This window comes from Pararge aegeria, chromosome 6 (genome assembly GCF_905163445.1).
Source record: "Pararge aegeria chromosome 6, ilParAegt1.1, whole genome shotgun sequence".
Lineage (NCBI taxonomy): Eukaryota > Metazoa > Arthropoda > Insecta > Lepidoptera > Nymphalidae > Pararge > Pararge aegeria.
Window position 1 is genome coordinate 8,437,427 of NC_053185.1, and position 21,520 is coordinate 8,458,946.

General features: G+C 36.2%; 1 protein-coding gene across 5 annotated transcripts in view; it reads right to left on the reverse strand.

Annotated features, from left to right (window-relative positions):
* The window catches only part of LOC120624181 (partitioning defective 3 homolog), an 83,879-nt gene that overhangs the window by 51,548 nt on the left and 10,811 nt on the right, over positions 1-21,520 (reverse strand). For 2 of the 5 annotated variants that reach the window (XM_039890551.1, XM_039890549.1), the window contains exon 1: positions 2,540-2,783. The exons of 1 other annotated variant lie outside the window; for it this stretch is intronic. In XM_039890551.1, the coding sequence (XP_039746485.1) occupies positions 2,540-2,659 (120 nt within the window). In that variant the 5' untranslated portion in view covers positions 2,660-2,783. Of the gene's footprint in view, positions 1-2,539; positions 2,785-6,596; positions 6,836-21,520 lie in introns of those variants that run through there. 2 more of the 5 variants (XM_039890548.1, XM_039890547.1) reach the window with 2 other exon arrangements.

Below are 21,520 nucleotides of genomic sequence, written 5' to 3' on the forward strand. Positions count from 1 at the left end.
GCTACTTTTACGTATAAAATGTATCATATGTCTATCTCTGTACTCTATTTTTTACTCTATTTTTCTAGCTTGTCCTATTATGTAAACAATCTTCTTATTATTTTTTAGTCTAAAGTATGTTATAAAAAATATTTAAATAAAAACAAACATATGAAAAGAGATATTCTATATGAATGTATGCTTTTATTACAGTGGGTGGTTAATCCGCACATCGGTAACAAACAAACAAATTATCACATTCATAATATAATTATAAGATACTATTCAAATTAGGATTGACAAGTGGCAACTTTCGAATTATCTGTGTACCAAAATACGATACATCGCCGAAGGCGTTGTCCAAATATTATGTATCTACATATAATTTACCTACTAAAAGTAATTATTATATTGGTGTTGATATTATATACCAGCATAATCTTAGAAACAACTACGACTAAAGTGAAAGAAAGTCACGATCACCACGTACCATAGACCAAAGGTACAAGCGATATATCGCTTGGCGGCGTGTTTTCGTTGGTAGGCTGGTAAATAGCCGCGGCCGAAGCCAACCACCAGAGTCAATTCAGAAACTAAAATTCCCGATTAACTTTGGCTGAGGGTTCCAGTCCATTCATAAGATCATAGCGCTCTCCACTACGCCAAAGAGGTCGTCACATCACCACTTCAACAAGTGTTATTTTAGTATTGTTGACGTGTTCCAGAATTATGTTCCTTATTTTTCAGAACGTCAGGGTAAATCATAAAATCTGTCAATACAAAATATTACCATGCTTTAAGTGATAGTGGGTGAGTTCTGTTGATCTGTTAACTTTGTTAAATTGTTTCAATGTGAACCTGCTAATAACCAGAATTGCTAAAAACGGAAGAAACGTAACGTAGGTTCTACATTTACTTTACAAAAGGGCCTTTACCCCTTAGCTTAGTGGCGGGGCACCGAGTTGAATGACCGTATTGCGTGTATCATTTACTAAGCCGTATGGCATCGACAACATAATTGTGCCTTTGATGCCACGACTTGATGAAGTAGGTAGGTATCCACTTTCCAACGCTATCACAATAGGAACCGCGAAAGTAACCATATCGCCTCGCATATCAATATTATATTATAAAATTATTCACCATTCGTGTAGATACAATTCAAGAAGCGCTTGCTACATCTAGAATTCTTGATAGTAACATCCCTAAGAGTAAGTTTGCAGCTAAATTATCGTCAATACTAACGGTAGCTTTCTTGTTTCCAACCATACAATATTTGTACTATAATGACAACGCTGGGCAGGCGGGTTGGTCAACACTTGGCTAGACTGATTGCACCGTTGTTGCTGCTGTCCGACACCAGTCCATGCCCTTTGTTCAGTCTAGCCAATTCGAAGTGGTTATACCGTCATTTGTCGATTGCAAGAGCCTCGTCAGTTAGACGGCAGAGTGCACCACGGGCATGTGACAATTTGAACTAACTGTTACTAGCCCTCCACTAACACTCCATGGGCTTACATAGTGGCCTTCACTCAAAGGTGAAGGCTCAGAGTCACTCATGGTGATGGAGAGAGCTATGCTCGGAGTATTACTACGTAATCAAATCAGAAATGAAGAGATCCGTAGATTGATTATGATGCAGACTAAGGGTAGCGAGCAATGAGCAACGCAAAGGGGACGGCAGAATTTTATCTATACCGAACGTAAATTCATACGTTTCCAATCATTTCTTATAGGCAACAAAAGTAATTTCAATACAATGAACATCAATCTTAATTTGCTGTACTCCGCAACAAGCAGGAGAATCTGTATGAACAGAGATTGCTAAGTGTCATTGTAAAGTCAACATCTCCTAAAGATTCTCCGGTATCGGGACGAAACGTGCGTAGAGAGTACATTGCAATCATCTGCACCCCAATGATTGCAAATCCTTAATTGTAATTGGTAGCCAAATTACAAAAATATGCAAGAATAGAAATGAGATCTTAGAGGTCATTTACAAAATAGCTTTAAGTGGAGTCTTGAGAACTACAAGCTTTTGTATTAAAGTGTACCCAACTAAAGCATTACGAAATAAAATCTAGCTTGGATGTTGTGTTTACATTCGCCTCGAGTCTCGAGACGAACGTGTTCTGCCTCACAACACTAATCACAACTCAATAGTTGATCCTATCTGGATCTTCACGGAAAACAAATTGAAACTCAGCGCTGTGTGGAATACTTTGTATTAACGTAAAATACTTAATGCAATTGTTATATAACACATTTTTATTATACTCCAATGGATTGTACGGAACAGAAACGTGCACGATAAAAATTTGCATACAATCTAAATGTGTACATTGGGAGTGATTAAATGTTTACTCTCAGAACGAAAGATCTTCTGCACATAACTCTTTCTTTGTAATACGTTGAATGCAATGCAATGAATATTAATTATTTCATTTTATCTACATACACTCACCAAAATTAGTTTCATAAGTTTCGATCATGCTTCAAGGTTAATTTCACAAATATCTTCACCTCTATTAGCACACGTAATTTTATACAACAAACTTACCCTTTCATTGACTTTTGGCAACAAATTCTTTTGCAGCTTCTGTACTGGATAGGTCTGTCTCCACCCAAATAACCTCACTAGCTTGTCCGCCACATCCTCACACCGGGGAGGATCTTTCATCGTTTTTATTATCTCACTTTTTATATTACTTTGAATATTGAAGGCATTGTTTTCTAACGTAGGTTATTTCGAACACAATTTAAACACTTTTGAAGACACCAACCACTTATAACTACAAGTACCTACTGTCAAATTACTGGTTCATTATTTTGTATCTACATATAATAAGTTCTAATAAGCAGACGCGCAAAAAGTGCAAAAAATATCAAGTGACGCGGCTGAACAACAGCCACATTCTATTTGGCCTCGTCGCGTTATCGGACCATCGTTATTCGTTATCTTCAATTTACGCCCCTCCTATTCGCCTGCAACAAGTAAAGCAGCCTCTGGAGGCTCTATCTTAGATCAAAATCCGCGGGGAATGGAACTCTTGTACTCGACTTGGCAAAAAAGAGATCTAAAGGTGTAAAAACCCCTTCCAAATTTATGCTTATTAAACACAATATTATAATGTGTATGAATTATGACACACAACTCGTAAAGCAAATAAAAAATGCGAATAATTAAAACGACAATGACTGTAACGCTCTTTATATGGCGTCTTGTAAAAACGCCTTAATCAAATTAATTTAAATTTAAGCAGAGTTAATCGGCAATAAAAAAATTGAAATTTATTCATTTAGTCACAATTACTTACAGCAAATCGAGGCATATTTTACGTAACGTTGACATAGGTAATTAATGATGCAGACACGATTTAAATGCAGTCTCTGTCATTATAGGTTCCGCCTGTCATTGTAGTCTAAGGATAATTTACACAAAGATAATTTAGGATGCAGGAATATCAAACGGGTCTCATCCAATAAAAGGAAGAAGTATAACTACATGTGCAGGGGTCAACAGAGTTCAACAACAGTTCTTAAAAGTGCCTTGTAATTCTTCGATTGAATTTGAAAGCCTGTTTTAACTTTTAAGTAATAATATACTCGTACTACGCAGATACTAGAGAGCAAAGCAAATTTTAACTCTTCGATTTGTGGTCCTGGGCTGGGCTACAAATGACCGATAGCGTAAAAGTGAGTCTTTGGTCAAACCTCATCATTAAAAAAAAAGAAATGATTCAATTTACTTACTTATTTAAGTTAAAATTAAGCAAATTAAATATATCTTGCGGTTGAGGAAAACATCGATATAAAACTTGTATGCCTGAGAGTTGTCTATAATGTTCTCAAAGGCGGTTGGAGTCTACCAATCCGCACTGAGCCAGCGTGGTGGAACGGTCCCTAAGCTCTTCTCATTGTAGGGGGAGATCCGTGCCCTGTAGTGGGCCGTTAATGGGTTGATAATATGATGATGGTGAATGGTGGCGAGGCACGACCACTGGTATGTAGTTCATTATTGCATAATGGTTTTAAAATACGTTGCTTTTAACGTAAAATAATTAGTTTACGTGACGTAAAGGCCTTCTGTCATTATGTTTTAACAATCGTCCATTAAGTTGTTCAATTCCACGTTACCAAATCCGAGTACAATTCGCGTGAATCCATTGTAGTAAGGGCGTGCATACACACCACGTTTTAAACACGCGCCGTTGACGCGCGTTATAGAAACGTACGGCGCGCTTTTATCCTACAGAGCAGTTTGTTGTCGTTTATATCGTATAGCGTTCGTAGAGTGTTCGTATCGATTCAAACGCGCGTCACTAGCGACCAACCGACGCCATCATGCCACTGTTGACAAGGTTCTGCTTAAAACGCAATATACCAGCGCATTTGCATCGATACACACGCGCGTTTGCATCGTGTCTGTATATCTACGAGTAAACACGCGCGACTATCATTAACAAACAACATATTCAAAGCGTGTTTGAATTTATACGGGGGTGCAAAGGTCTTCGGCTTAGGCTTCGTCTAACTCGTCGTCGTATCGCGACTATCTCTACAAACGGGCGTCGACGACGATGCGGTTAAAAAACGTGGTATACACAGGTCCTAAGTGTTAAGGTTCCAACGTGGGAGCCAGATTATTTAAGATTGTGAGATAGAACAAAATATTAAAACTTTGTTGATTCTAGTGATAGGTTTATGTAACGCATCCAATAAAAAAGTAACCAAATGAAGCAAGATATATGATTAATAACAAGAATTTGTAAAAAGTAGACGAATCGTTTTTATTTTGTAATTTAATTATTGTATAGAATGTAAGAGTAAATATACTAGTTTTAGGTATTATCTACGTTTATTATATCTACGTGCCTTTAATTATGCACCTTAGTGCTATACTACATTAAATTACTATTAGCTCTTTTCTAAGAATAGTAACGTACAATATAACATAATCCCCACATAGACGTAATCCCTCCTCCTGTTCGCCCGAGGAAAAAATCTATCCTCTTTATAATATTAAATTTAATATTATAAAAAAAAAAAAATTAGCTGGGAAAATTCCCTTTTATAAGGGCTAAGCGTATATTTTTTTTAATACTCATAATTTTATTTTATATCTGTGTCTGTAAAAAACTTAAAAAAATAGACAAGAAAAGCAACATCGGGACGACTATATATGACTCCAAAAGATTTGAGTAACTCGCGGATGTGAGAGAATTTGGGATAACGATTTCCAATTGGGCGATGTCAAAAGTTCTTCCTCAATTTGTAGTGCGAACCTTGTTTTATTGAGAGAAAAAGTACAACCGTTTCAGCCGTCTCAAATAATAGCGTAGCAGCTTTCTACTATGAGATCTGGGTATATAGATCAGTGCCAAGTTTCCAACTGCTATTATCAGTACTAAATGACAAAACAACGGCGCACCATGACAATGGTGCTTATTACAAGCTATTGAGGTTTACACTTTACAACTGTATTTACAATTTCTGATTTACATAGGTGCTTAACGGAAATGTGTTACCGATAAATTAGTCTTGGATTTTTCCTATAGCTTAACAGTTCCGTGCACATCATACATGCGCAAAAGCAAAACCTATCCTATTTTTTTAAATAACTCGTATAGGATGAGCATTTTGCCTTGAGCCTACAATGGTCAAATACCCTGTGCACACCACTGGCTTTAACTACATAAATAAACCTATAAAACCTATTATTGAATAAAGTCAAAATCAAAGTCAAATATTTCTTCATTGAAATAGGCATTTATATGGCACTTTTGATGCGTAAATTACATGTAAAATATGACATAGAAGTGAGTTGATGACGATAACTAAATTCATCAACTTTAAACTTAAGCTACGACATAATATGAATAAGATCGACATTTTACTTATATTTTCTATCATAAGAAAAATATTGTATCCATTTATATTAAATTTCACGCATATGTAAAGTACACCCACCTACTGCTTAGTGCTTAGAAAGCATCTAGTGTAGTAACACTCAGATAAATAGACTAGAAAGCACAACCATGAAATGAAACTATAACGCATTTGTAGATAGGTATCGCTTTGAAAGGTTTAACAGGTTTTTAATTACATATTATTGCATTATCTATTATCATCAGGCGAGAAGCGTCCGTCTCGTATTAGTGCTCTGTGGTCGCGGTCGGACTTGCGTGCAGCGAGCAGTCACGCCACACTGGATGTTCAACAAAAACTGATGCAAAAGCAAGTTCACTTGTTTTTTTTATTTAAGTTTTACTTATTCCTATTAACAAACCCCCTGGGCATGCAATAATGAAGTTTCATCAGCAGCGATTGGAATATTACTAAACTCTTTAAGGTCATCAACACTTTCCTCGCCATCAGCATCCATCTTTACAATGTCGTATTAAATGATCGAGCCATATTGTTGTTTTTACGAAATTTCCGTGATACTAATAATCCAACCTTCACTATACGTTGCGATGTAATGCAGTGGACTGTGCAACTTTTGTGCTAACAAAATATAGGTACTACCTATCTGAACAGTGTAAAGTGACAATGCCTTCAGTAATCTACTGCCACGTCCGCGTCCGTCACTACGCTATTAATAAAACTCAACACACTTCACTGTCTATTCTCAATCCTAAAACGTATGTTTGATAAGTTTTTTTTAAGGTGAACGTCACTTTTTAGAGCGGATGTAAACAAACAAGAGGCTGCGCGGCGACAACGGGCAACTGGCTCAGTTTTCTGCGCGTGCGCCGATCGCGTCAGACCGCGGCGGGGCGGGGGACGGTCGGCAGGTCGCCTCCGCTCCCCTCGAGCTCGAGGTAACCGAGCCATTGCGCCCCGAGTAAACAGTCCTCCGATTCTACACAAACTTACTTAACACCTGAGACATCACTAACATTCTTTACCTAGATTCACAAATAACAAACATAATCAAGCCTCTAATATCTTCCAAACCGTCTTGTGATTTGATCCCCCCGGTCTTCCCAATTGCATGTTGATGTAAAAATTAAACTGTATCAGTATTTTGGAATTGTTTTGGCCTGATGGAAAGCTTTCCTATGAGAATCTTATTTATTAATTCCGTGCAATGTGAATATAAATACATATTCAAATTAGTAACAGAAAACCAGCAATCGGAAAAGCAAACAGACATATTAGAAACATCGAGTAAGATACGATGCACGAGGAATGAATTCGGGTATTGCATATTGGTGAAATGTCAAACACATTTGGTTTCAAAAAATAAAGCACTCGTTTATATAGTCACTAATGTTGAGTTGAAAAACGAGATTGTGCGTAATAGTTAAGCAAAGTCAGCCAAATTTCTTAAATCTAAGAAATAGCTCAAAACTTTTTTTTTATTACAAATATAAGGTTTTCAATTTATTATGAAAATAACTCGAGGTTAGTGTTTATAACATTTCCCATTGAGACCATTATTTTGACACCCATCAATTTAATTTAGTTAAAGAGATTTCTGTATACAGTACTGGTTCTACCGCCATTGGTGCTAATTATGTCTTAATTAAATCTGTAAGTTAACTTTAAATAGTTCTATCCTTTGCACATATGGTTACAAAGTATATAGGTACCTTGACGCGCTCCCTAAAGGACCAGGCTATCGACAATGCGACCCGCCTTGCGTTGAGGGGTCTAAACCTTATCGAGAGTGCGATGAATACGCAAGTGAATCCCAAACTCTCAATTATAGGTCTATCGACGGACGCACTGAGTTTTTAGTGGGTGCAAGTCGCAAAAAACTTCGTTTCCCCCAAGGGAGTGGTATGCGTCAGGTATTTTGTTTGTTTAAAAATAAGGTAACGCCGGCACGTTAATAAATAATTCATAGGGCAAAGGGTGGGCTGTGTAGACAGGAAACGTTTGCTTGTATGTCTGCCTGTGTGCTGGGAATGAACCAAGGCGTGACGAGCGCGGCCAGCGGAACGGCTGGGGTGTCCGTTGACCTGATCCAGTTGTTATCAAGGACAATAGACACTTTCCCAGAGGAACTTGGATGTCAATTTATTAAGGCCCTTGTTTACACAGAAACAAATTCGGATGCTATGGGTGAAGTAAAGTCAAACATATTCGGTCAGTGGTTTGTCAGTGAAATGCCTTAAAACGGCAAGATTAGGTATATTAATAACTAACTATTTGTTCAATATATTTATATACCTGCACGTAACATATGTATCACATTGAGTAATGAGTAGATAATATTGATAAAGTGGGCGTTTTGTCACGTTACTCTATTAAACAAAATCAATAAAATTAATAAATTGTATGGAGTTAAGATGCATGTTAGCGCAAGAGTATGATTAGGTACATTATCGTGATAAGTAATAGGTATACGTATTCATCATTTTATTGTTTTAGTCAGGATTTAATCAGAGAATTATTATAATATAATTAAAATTACTAAAAATAAGATACATTTCTTTGATTTAATAAAAAGTAAAAAATAAATTGTCCCTTTATTGCCACCTCTACATCTACTCGTACGTATCTAAAAAGTAACCTCGTTTTAGCGCCATCTACATTTTTAGCTGTTAACTACAACGTAGTTCATTTTGAAAGGAGGTTCTAGCTTGTACATGTTTGCATAGTTTGCATCTGTCTGCCATAACAGTACACATGAATTTTATAAACATAATAAGTCTTAACCACTTTACAACTTGATAACTAATAATTCAGCAAAAGAAGGTATTTATAGGCACTAATCGCACTATATTAGTTAGTATCAATATTTGAGTACGGTATCAAATCAAACAAAATGTGAATTTTACTACAGCTCGCACTAGATGGCACTATGTAGGCATAAAATAATAACTCCTGCGATAACTCTATCTGGAATGCAGTAGATCCAAAATTTAAAAAAATGTTTATACAAATAAATAAACTCATCTATATAAAAGTAGTCTATATTATATTTATACCTTTTTGTTTATTACATACCAAAAGTAACTGCTTGGATAAATTTAAAAAGGTTAATTGGTAAATAGAAAAAGGCGTCGAATAGAACTGTTCATAAATAACAATACAAAATTGTATGATGCAAATAGATCTAAATTTATGTGTCTTACTGTTGGACAAAGCCAAAAATGGGCTTATAAATAAATAAACAAAATAATTCATCAATGGCCTGTTACAGTCTACTGTTGGACTAAAGGTCTAGCACAGGCCAGGAGACAAAAATTATATCCCCTGATTATATCTCCTGATAGGGGATATAATTAACGTGTCCACCACACCGGAACATAGAATAGGTTCTCCTATTCTATGTTCGTTTACCTCCGTTTATTGGAGATTTTCTTCATTTTATATCGTCTACATACCCTGTGCATATCCTCTGTACCTGCACATAGGTATATTATTTGGATATTATTTCCACTTATGCGTCAATGCTCTGAGAGTTGATAATGCTGTGGGAGAATCTCTGCGAGTTGAGAAAAAAGTTAATATCTTTTCCGCGGCGATATAATATAATAAATTATATCGCAGTCGCAATAATTATGTCGCAATTATTATCGAATGAGCAGACGAGGTGGTGATCGCAGTCACAAAGTAGTTGCCGTTATAGTCCCTTAGTCGCCTCGTACAACACCCGCAGGAAGAGGAGGAGTAGGCAAAGGCATTCTGATCTGCAGTCACCACGAAAACAAAAAAAAATATAAGTACCGTATCAAAAATGTTTGGCACTACTAACGCAACGATACTTCCTAAGTACTTAACAGTTTTGAAAAAATAAATCCTATGGATACCTAAGGAATGCACAGTTAGCTGACCTCAGTAAAAAATCAATTGCTATTGAAACCCCATAAGTGTTGCTAACGCATTATAATCTAGCCTATGGCTTACCTGTTACATACCATACAATATATTATTACCTATATTCAATCGCCCCATAGCCCATACTGTAGTAGGTAGATCGTAAGTACATTATTTATGGGATTATTTCGACAAAGCATGAGGTACATATACCTACTTCCTAGTTCCTACCTACTATAGGGCTGCCATGATATCTACCAATACGGGACGTTGTCTCCTCCGATGCCCAAAACCCGTCATGCGGCTTTTTAATTACACCATATTTACATAGAATGAATGTGTAAGTGATCAAAATATAATCAAAGTTATTGAATCAAAGCACTATTACATCATTGAATCAAAGTATTTTTATTTTATTAATTAAAAATTTATAATAATTTGAAGTTGTATTTTATCGGGAGAAAACCGAGGCGTAGTAATACGGAACTGGATGGTGAAATACGATGACAATTTCGTATATACGGGTCGCATGGCAACTAACCTGAACAAGTTCATTGACAATTAACTAAGCTATTTAGCGTTCTAGTACAAGCCTAGAACAAAGCCTAGAAACAAGTCGATGTCGGTTCAATACAAGTTAGCCTGTTACCATCTTAGAGAGTCTCAACAATTACCAGAAGGTGAGATTGTCAAAGGCTAACTAGTAGTTAAATTTAAAAAAAGCTTGCGATAAACTATCACAGACAACAAAAAAAGTTATACTACTTTTTTTTATCCACATGATATTAGCCTTGTACCATTTATGCTATACCTAGTTACTTGGGGCCAAAATTCCTTTATTGATGCGTGTCCACGGTAACCAAAGCATAGCCGCTTTATCGATTACCTGCGAAGGCGTTTTACGCTCACTTGCTATTTACATAAATTGCTATGCAAGCCTTCTAAACTGGATACGAATGTGTAACAAAGTGTATTGACCTACAATTAATTGGCAACCTCAATTTTCGCCATGAAACCTACTTTTGTGACTAATTACTACTTAGTCAGTGGAAATTTTTCTTTTTATATAAAACTAATTTTGTGGTAACTTGAGAAATGTTATTTGAAGATGTTTTTCAATGCTAACGACATATATAATATACAGACTATAATATGTATGCTATTAGTATTGAAAAACATCTTCAATTCGTTCGTAAATAAATACCACTGGTACCAATGCTATCCTACTAATGGAATTTATAGTATCGTCTAAATGTCGCTGAGATAGTTGTGTCCAGCAACCTGAGGTGTAGGTGTTAAAACTAATGTGCACGCCAAACCAGAACACAGCATAGCGCCAAAGCTGTTTTACGGCAGAAATAAGCATGGCGGACTTCTCCGCATGAGCTCTGCTTCAAAAACCTCTATTGCTACTAAAAGTATGGCAAAAGTAATACGTTTCATTATGAACAAGATATAATCTTTTCGAAGAAATGATTTCAAATAATCTTTCACTTTTATAGAACGGAATAAAATAAATCACATTAACAATTTCACTATGGTTATCATATCATGGAGAATATCGCTTGTACACTGTTAACGGTTTAGAAACGCAAGTAGTTTCCCAACGGAACAATACTCAATAGAGATTTGTGGAAACTGAACACGATATCAATGATGTCATGACCTTGCTTTTTTATTGACCTAGCTTTCATGATACAATGAGGAGCTTGTGCGAAGTTATTGAAATAGAGCCTAAGTACGAAGCTTACTAATGCCCGATTTCACTAACGACGAACTAGGCAATGCCTAAATAAGTAACTCCTAATCAAAGTAGATTCCTAGGCATATATCAACTGTTCACCAGTAGTTATCAACTAAGAGTTCATCATCGCCATCGCAATGCAATAAGCATTCGATTTAGGCGATACCTAGGTTTTATAAAAACGTTAACTAAATTGATCAAGAACAGTGTGCGCTTAAAAACCTACTACAGTAGCTCCTTTATCTGAGCTTAAACCAAAATTGGCGCATAGTTATTCGGCGAGTTGGCTTTAAGACTACTAAATTGTATCCTTATAACGACTAAGACACCGGCAGGAATCTTTGCATCGTTCGAGTCGATATAGGACTGATGTGTATCAATAATGAAGTCGTATTTCTATCAAAAAATCCAAATAATTGTTTCTTGAAACTATTTATTACTTAAATTATAAGCGCTTAATTTATTAGCGCATTTTAACGATCCTGATAAACTTAATAAAATATCTGGCAAATATGAATTTATAAAAATTACTGTAACAAATAAGATGTACATGTATTTAGGTAAATAAGAGTGTGTTTCTAACTTTTCTTCTTTACTAGTAACTTTTCTTTAACTGTCTTCGAAGTGTAATATGTCAGCTACTTCGTATTTATAATACAGGTTGTTAGTCAGTTTGATAACGTATCATGTTCCCTATAATATACCAAAAAAATCGAGTCTTTAATCAAATTTTTTTTTTTACTTATCGGTAGGAACCTTAAAATGCAGAGTGAACATGCATATTCTACGCAAATGCGCTCTTCTTTTACAATTCATCATTTATACCATCAGATGAACTTCCACTCGAGTATTTAATTTAAGTATTATAAGTTTATAAGTATTTATTTAAGAAAATAGATTCGTAATAATTCCTAAAGTAGACTTTTAAATAAACAAACCTTGGAAATATTTTATTATTTATATTTAGAATATACAATCAAATTATTCACGTAGCAACTTTTTCCAAATTCAGATTTTTCGTATTATAATACTACAAATACCTATTTAAATAAATAATTCACAACCAAACAAGGTAGACGACCCCATTAAACGTCATTCATGGCAAGCTACAACACTAATTAAATACCACCAGCGCGGTAAAACGCCTTGTGACAGCATGATCTGGTCCAAAATAGTGTGATGGATTACGAAATGGTCAATGTTACTTTCCTTTTTTACGAGCCATAACACGTCAGGTTGGTTAAACTGTTTTTACCACTTTTTGCTTTTAGCTAGAAGTATGATAACTATATAAATTAAGAAAAAACCCGACACCAAATAGGATAGTAGTATTCTACTAGTCAAGTCTTTTCATTTGAACCATTATTGGGAGCGTTGTAGAAAAAAATTAAACCCACGATTTTGCGGTGGCGGCCATCTTAGATTTGAAAATTATCATAGTGTTCAGTATTCTACCAATCAAACCCTTTCATTTGATACCCATATTGAAGGAGTTTTAAATGTAGGTAATCCACCACTTCATCCTTTCAAGATGTCACAGACAGACATTGTTGTGTGGCTGTCACGTGAAATTTATCGTAGTTTGCATCGGGGGTTAAAAACATACCTGATTCTAGTATTACATGTAGGTACCTACGTTTGAGTTATAATATGAGAACTATGTTTAATTATCCGTAAATAATTGCTGGACTATGCTCGCGCAGTTTGACGCTCAGTGATCAGTCTACAGCGGCATAACATACCATTAGGGTGCTTTTCCACTCAGCGGATAGCGGAGCAATATATCAATCGTTATTAACTCTACCTAGTAGATGCAGATGAGCTTTATCAGCCCTTATCGTGTGTTACACAGTGGAATCGTGCATGATTAAACCAATTGGATCAATGAAAAACGATAATTATCAGGCTATCTCAGAGATAGGTTTATTTTTGCCCGTCTCCGCACCGCTCGGTCACTGTGGAAACGCTCGCATCTTGATATTTTAGCACTTTTATAAGCCAATATTGTGCGTTTCAACTAGTGGAGCCTTCTTGTAAGTCTCCACTAAGTTAAAACGCACGTAACGCTCATAGACAAATCGGGTAACTGATAGACACGCACGATTTTTCTCTTTAATACAATTGAAGATAAATTGCTTAAAACGCACAACGGTACAAAAGTTTCTTTTTGTGCGTTCCGGAGTTCGAACACCAATTTACTTACACCCAAATTTACTTACTCAAAACTTAAGTTTTCTGATTTGAACTGGGTGCCTAGTGTGAGATTTCTACCTACGCCTACATATTCGAAAAACATGCTAGAAAATTAACTACAATTTGTATGGAATCAAAAGAACGCCATCTAGGAACAACACTGGTGCACAGGACTATTTTCGCACGTCTCCGCTCCGTCGCATCGGACCCGTCTTAGTGGAAACGCTCCCTTGTACGTGTGTGACCACTTTCATTGGCGGCGGAAATTCGTTGAAGCCGGAAAGTGTGTAACTGTTGGTCGGTTCACTTGTTTCATTCCAGTGAGTGAGTCTGCGGGGTGGCCAGCGGAGGGTGACCGCCGATCGTGGGAGAAAATGAGAGTGATTATTTGGTATCCCCCTGTCTTATCTTAGTATTTGTCAGTGTATAAATCGTGGTATCGTGATTTGTGTTGGCATACTTGTGCACTGAGGGTTCCGTACTACAGAAAGAAAATTAATAAAGTAAAAATTACCTTTTTTTTTAATCAACCGCTATATCAACTATTTATGTTTGTACTTGTAGAGGTATATTGCCGTGTGGTGGCGGCAAAGCAGACCGCGGCGCGCTGCTTTCGTACGAGGTGACTAAGGGAATATAACGGAGAACGGGCAGTAGCGTCCTCTGTGCTACTACTACCATCTACTGAGATCACTAGCCCGTCTGCCCAGCACAGCGTGATGATTATGGGAAAACTCTCCCCTAGGGAAAGGCCTTTAGCCTGACAGTGGACTGTTTTAGACTATTGATGATAATGAGGTTTATTGCTGATATAAAAACTATGCTATTTAGAGACTTGTAAGCCAACCTACCTGCTTTGGCCAGCTGCGGGGCGTTAATAGGCTGAGGGTGTGTGATATGCAAAATAGGAAGTAATACACCGATTGCATTCATGACTTCAGGGTGTTAAATGCTCATACGAGTGAGGTAGCGTACGACTTAGCCCAACAGTGGGTTTTGTATAGACGGAATACTTTCAAAATAAGTAGGTACAACAAAACATGTTGCAGAGTGCCCAGTGAGTAATGATGCTTGAATCACTTTTTAATGTTTACTCATGTGCATATATTGGACAGAAGCAGGCGTTTACTTTGCGGAAATCCATAATATGTTATGAAAATTAAGCTTAATTTTCTATACTCTGTGAACAGCAGCAGAAAGTTAACTAAAAACTATATCAATCTTGACGCAATTTTGCGTACCATCCTGGAATGGCGATGAATATACTTTTTACCCAGAAAAATAAAAGATTCTCGCGAGAGTCGAAAAAAACCCATAAAACGGGGACGAAGTCGCGGGCAACCGCTAGTAGGAATATATTGCTTGGCAAATATGGTAAAGGTACTGTAATTGTAATATGCACTTGAGATGTTTCATGAAGTAATTCGAATAGCTCGCTTTATACCCGTTATTTGTTATAAAAGAACATACGTACTTACCTACCTAATGAATTACTAAAATATCTAGCACTTTAGACTTACAGAAAATTATAACGTGTATTTACCTAACTAACTGTTATATAGTGACATCCAGTCATAGATATAATAGCAGTTTCCACTAATAGTTAGCCCTTGGCTACAAACTCGTCGCCACTCCTCTCTGGCAGCTGCCTTTCTAGCATACTTATGTAAGTTACAGCCACTGCAGCCTTTATTTGGCTTTAGGGGTATGGTAGGTACCCCTAATTGGTCTCTACGCGACATCGTACCTTAACGCTAAATCACTCGGCGACACGTATTCGTCGGTAGATTGGTAACTAGCCACGGCCAAATCCTCTTACCAGACCAGATCAGACGAAATTCAGACATTATATATTCCCTTATCACCCATGCCAAGGATTGAACCTGGATCAACAACAATTTAATCATGCTATTTACGCGGTATGTCAAGGTCAAAGTCAAAACTTTTTTTTTCAAATAGATTTCCATTGCATATTGCCGTGAGACAACAGCCGTGTTTATAACCCGCGGAAATATAATAAATTTTTGGTGTTTATACGGACTATATGAGTAATATATGGACTATAAAAGTATTAGGGTAGGCATTGATTTTGTGCATGTATGAAGTGCACGCCGCTGGATATGGTGATATAGTAATATCTATATATAGGTAGGTAAGTACCTACGTGAGGTACGTTTCCTTGTTTTGTCTGCCAGTTACAATTACACATGGGTTTAATAAAACACCATATTGTGTTTCAGCATAATACGGTAACAAAGCAGGTATGAAATTTAAACATTGAATGCTAAGCCTACCTGAGCCAACGCACCGAAGCTATTGTTCTGCATATTTTTCACGTCCGAGGAACACCAGAATTGGATAAAGTTCTTTTGGGAATTAAAAATATCACTATTGATTCCAAACTGTAGAAATTACTCAAAAGCAAATTCAAAAATGTTTGATTCATGTGAACCTTATCACTGACACTTATAAAGCTTTCAGACACATAATATGTTACCATTAGTGTTGTGATGGTGATAACCTCATTCGTTAAATTAAAACGAAAGCTAGGAGTGTTCTAAACGCGCCCTGGTCTAAAAAGAGCCCGCAACAAACTTAGCCGGTTTTTTATGTGATCACCATCTCACAGTAGAATTAATATATAGCTATGAAGTTAAAGCAATTCACACCTGAGAATTCTTATCATTCATGTAATCCTTAACATTTATTATAGTTTAATGTTTATCTCTACACGCTATAAGATAAGACAGTAAATCGGTAGACATAATTATTTCGTTTAGCCCCACACGTTCTTAGGCCAAACACTTTAACCAAAAAACAATCGGCTAAGCTTGCTTCAAGAAGAAACCCAGAGCAAAGCCGGGTATTTCATTGGTTATTAACATCTCACATTGTCACACGTCATTGTAATTGGCACATAGTTTCATGTGCCTTAGAGCAGTTTATCATTAATGTTATTCCTTCTACTATACTAGGACTATTGGATAGAAGCAGGCGTTACTTTGCGGCAAACTATGAAAAGCAGGAGAATCTGTATGGTGTACCTATTTTATAATTTCTTCAATACTACGAACAGATTGATCTTCGGCAATGTACCCTCTACGCACGTTTCGCTCCGAAACCGGACTTCCTCAGGAGATGTTGACTTTACAATGCATAATTGTTAACTAAAGTCAAGATCTGTTTGGTGTGGAGTATAAGGATTGAAGAAATTATAAATGACACCACACAGATTCTCCTGCTTTTCGCGGAGTGTAGCAAATTAAGGTTCATTTTCATAATATTTAGTAATACATATTAACACACACATTCGGTAGTTTATTTATTCCAGGTAAAATAAATTATTATAGCTTTGTAGGCCCAGCATACTCTGGGATCACCACCCAAGGTGGGTAGCACAATAATCTACTCAAATGGAATTTATAAATTAAACGTTCAAAGACCTTTTTATAATCCTCTTAGATGCAATTAAATTCGAAGTATTACTTGCGACATACTCATAACTCTTTGAAGAAAGGATGGGATTAGAACAATATATAATCCTCTTAACAAGAGTCGAATAGTAACTGTAGCGTTTGGTTGAATAATTGAACAGGTATAGATTTGTACTGGTAGCCGTAGGTAATACAATATTGTCACTAAGAAGCCTGCCTTTATGTTAGATTTAAATATGTAAGAAGAAACAAACGCTTTATGAAAATGTTTATCAGATGCGGTTTCTTCATTAGCATAGAATTGCCTCAAACTAACTTTCATCCCAACTTTAACACAACCAAGGGTTGTTTTTCACAAACGCTTATAGAAAAATAATTGTTTGAAACGAGTTAAACTCTGATCTCTATTTTATATTTAAAACCAGAAAAACTTTAACATGCCATGTTCTACCCCTGTTTAATTCCCCAAAAAATTAATATATCCTAGAACTTCGTTAAACTAATTAGTTTTACGAAATACGAGCTTAATTAGAGGCAGCTTAAGACCGATAGACAAATCAATTTCATTTATTTTAATAGATAATTCAATAACTTCCTTCTGCAACTGTAATATCTAGTAAATATAAACTAGTAGATAAACTAAATTTACTCTCACATTTGGTGGCGTAGTAGCCAAGAACAAAATTCCGTAAACAAGCTAAGATTGTTACCAAGGTTTTTATAAAGTTCTACCTTTTGATAGAAATGCGTCTACGTGGTCACGGCAGCTTCGAGGTTGGAATAAAAAATACGAGAATTGATCGGGACTAGACGAGAACCTACAATGATTCTCTAAAAGGCTTGCAGGTAAGACAGCATTCCATAGTTGTAGGGTTACCACCTATCTCTTTCGCGTAGGACTTAAGGGAAAATGCTCCTGTCCGTGGAGTATTACAATAATATTACTATTAACTTATCCATATCTACTAATAGGTATTATAATACGAAATAGTGTTTGTTGAAGCAGAAGAAGAACAACGGTTTGAACTGTATTTTTACAGATTAATTTTCTTGTCTTAAAACATTCATCAGTCATCTCATAAGCTCCGCTTACAATGGGGCTTTATGGCGATGTGTGTACTGTCGTAGTATATTTATTTATAATTGTTTATAACTGCAAAGTTGTTGTGGTCAATAAAGTCTGTTTATATTTTCAGTACAGTATCTGATGAGGGTACGATCTAAAGCTCGTTGATGATGAATGATGATGAAACTATTGGACTATCTTCTAGCGTATTATTTATTTTAGACGGCCGATTGGCACAGTTTGCAGCGACCCTGCTTTCTGAGCCAAAGGTTGTGGGTTCGATTCCCACTACTGGAAAAAGTCTGTGTGATGAGCATGAATGTTTTTCAGTGTCTGGGTGTTTATTTGTGTATTCTAAGTATTTATGTTTGTTATTCCTAAAAATATTTATCAGTCATCTTATTACCCATAACACTAGCTACGCTTACTTTGGGGCTAGATGGCGATGTGTTTATTGTCGTAGTATATTATTATTATTTAAAAGCAATAAATAGTCATGTCCCAGAATCATTACAGTAAAACTGGTTACCGCTTGTATCCCGCGCCTCACCTATCCGTGATCCGTCCGACAGCGCAGACGCAATTACTCTCGAGCGGATATAAACCACTCCATCGAAACGACATAGATGCTTAACTTTCCCACATGTCAACTTGTCCTTACACAAAAACTAGGCGAACATCAATTGATTTTCAAAGAACTTTGATGAATTTATATCTACCTATCACTTTTTAATTTCTTGAGTAAATCTAACTCAAATATTAAGTTTATGGCATTACCAGATAGGTAGAAACTATGTTATGTGTCTATGTTTAGGACCACGATAGAAGGTAATGGCCACAGGAGGGAGTTAGGTACGTACTTTACCTAACAGAAACTACGAAAAATATCCTGAGTTGCTCATTCAATAGCTTAAATATGTGAGTATTAATCGGAACAGAGTCAATTGTTTCAGTTTTTGTTTGTGTTAATTTTTGTTTTTTTGATCTACTGATTCAGAGCACTGAATGATATTTATTTCGCTGATTCATTGGTGAACGGAAGTTACGAGAGACTTGAATTAATATTATGTGTTCTTACCACCTACCTCTAGACCTTCGAAAACCTTATCGACTCTACAACGATTAGACCTAGGAATACTGCCGCCATGCTTATATGGCACATGGTGTTAAAACCTACGCCTCAGTGAAAGGGCACAGGGCCGCACGTTGCAGGACGTGTTTCTCTCATGCTCTGCAAAGTATTGCCATATAAATGGCAATGCTTTAGGAAATAGTTTTCCACTTACCATCAGGTGGGCTATCTACTTGAGCCATCAGTAATAACTATAAAAAAAACAGTTGGTATAGGTACTTTCCGCACCTCATATTTCAGAGATTTCGACTGCGGCTCCCAGTTTTATACCTCACAACCGTCAGATTCGTTTATATAGGAAATTAGTTCCTACCTAGGTATAACACCTTCGACGGCCGACTGGCGCAGTGGATTCCCACAACTGAAAATGTTTGTGTGATGAACATGAATGTTTTTCAGTGTCTGGGTGTTTATCTGTTTATTATAAGTATTTATGTATATTATTCATAAAAATATTCATCAGTCGCCTTAGTAGCCATAGCACAAGCTACGCTTGCTTTGGGGCTAGATGGCGATATGTGTATTGTCTGAGTATATAAAAAACGTTTTATTTCCAACGAAAAAAGCAGCTATCAGATCAAACAGCGCTGCCCCATTAAGTTTACCAAGATTCTGGAATAATAATACCATTTCTTTTTATGGCAGTAGGCCTTTCCCGTAGCACAAAAGGAGCCTACCTATCGTCGTAGGAGCGTCCATAGAAAGGACGGATTATAAAAACTCACGATAATGGGTGTAAGGCGTGTTTGGGATAGTTTATTCAACTACCTGAGAACAACAGGTGAGTTAAATTATATTATTCTTTAATCGGTATATTATTTCTGCGGGTAATTTTCTGTCCCTTTTTGTTTCAAGTTTGAACTTCCGCTTGAAGATCGAGAAATTCTTATTTATATTATTTACATATCCACTAATTAACAAATTAAAAATGTTTCTTTTAAATTTTGTACCCATTCAGTCGGAACTCCTGCTGCACTATTAAAATAGGTTTTATTTATTTCTCAATGCTCTCCATGATTATCCTCACCCTATTAATGTCCTACTGATGGCAAAGGATGACCTTTCTATTAAGTTAACTGTCAAGCTTATTTTAAGAATACGATATCGTGCTGTGTGGTGACGGCAGATCATAACTCAACACATGTGCACTCGTATCTGGCAATTTTTAATTTGTACTCATCTCCACAAAATAATTAAAAAAGTGCAAAGGAATGCCATTTAACCAATTAATGAAATTAGTGCATCGGCATCTAATGTAGTTTCAATATTATCTCGATAATCGTAGTGGTATTTTTTTTAACTACTAATTCATATCTATATATATACATCTTCTTTTTCTTAGAACCTTTTTTTTTTTTAAATGTACTAATTTTTATAATTTGTTATCCCTTAAACCATTCTTTCAGATGATTTTATTTTGATGACTGAGTGACTGATTGACATACCTTATATACCCGACATACCTATTTTTACCTTTCTTATTCAAACCTAAGATCCTTTTGACGTATTGTTATAAAAATCCGCTTTAAGGGATCTGGCATTATATTTTTGTGGCGTTGTTATATTCCAATAAACTTTAACAAAACAATGGTTACCCACGGTTATTAGACAAACTGGTTTTATAGAATAAGATGAGTTTTTAAATCATAATGTATGTTAAATTGAAAGCACGAGGTCATAGTGATTCTAAATTCTACGAGTTACTTATATTTTTTCCTCATTACTCATCAACTCATCACTTAACTATTACATTATTGACGACTACTATATTGACATTTTATAGTAACATAGTAGGTACCTAAACCTACATATATAACATAATACGGCACTGATAGTGTGGTTTTAGCAGTCGATTGGGTGCACGTAATTTTTTTCGGAACCTGACAGTTTCTGCTAACCACCTATACTACTAGGTAAAGGGTTTTAACAGCACGGGTTTCGCACGGGTGCAATAGAGATATTGTTTGGGCAGATGGCGCGTGAACGCACAAAAGTATGTATTGTTGCAAGACTTAAGAATATACAGAACCCTCATTATTCCATCCAGTGCATTGTATCCAAAATCAGAGAAAACACCCCGCATCTCACTTCACATCCACAGAATGTTGCTAGCTAAAAACTTTCCCAATTTCCCTATTTTATGTTAAACGTTTAGAATATTACTGCCAATTGCTAAATAGGTAGAATGAAGTGTCTAA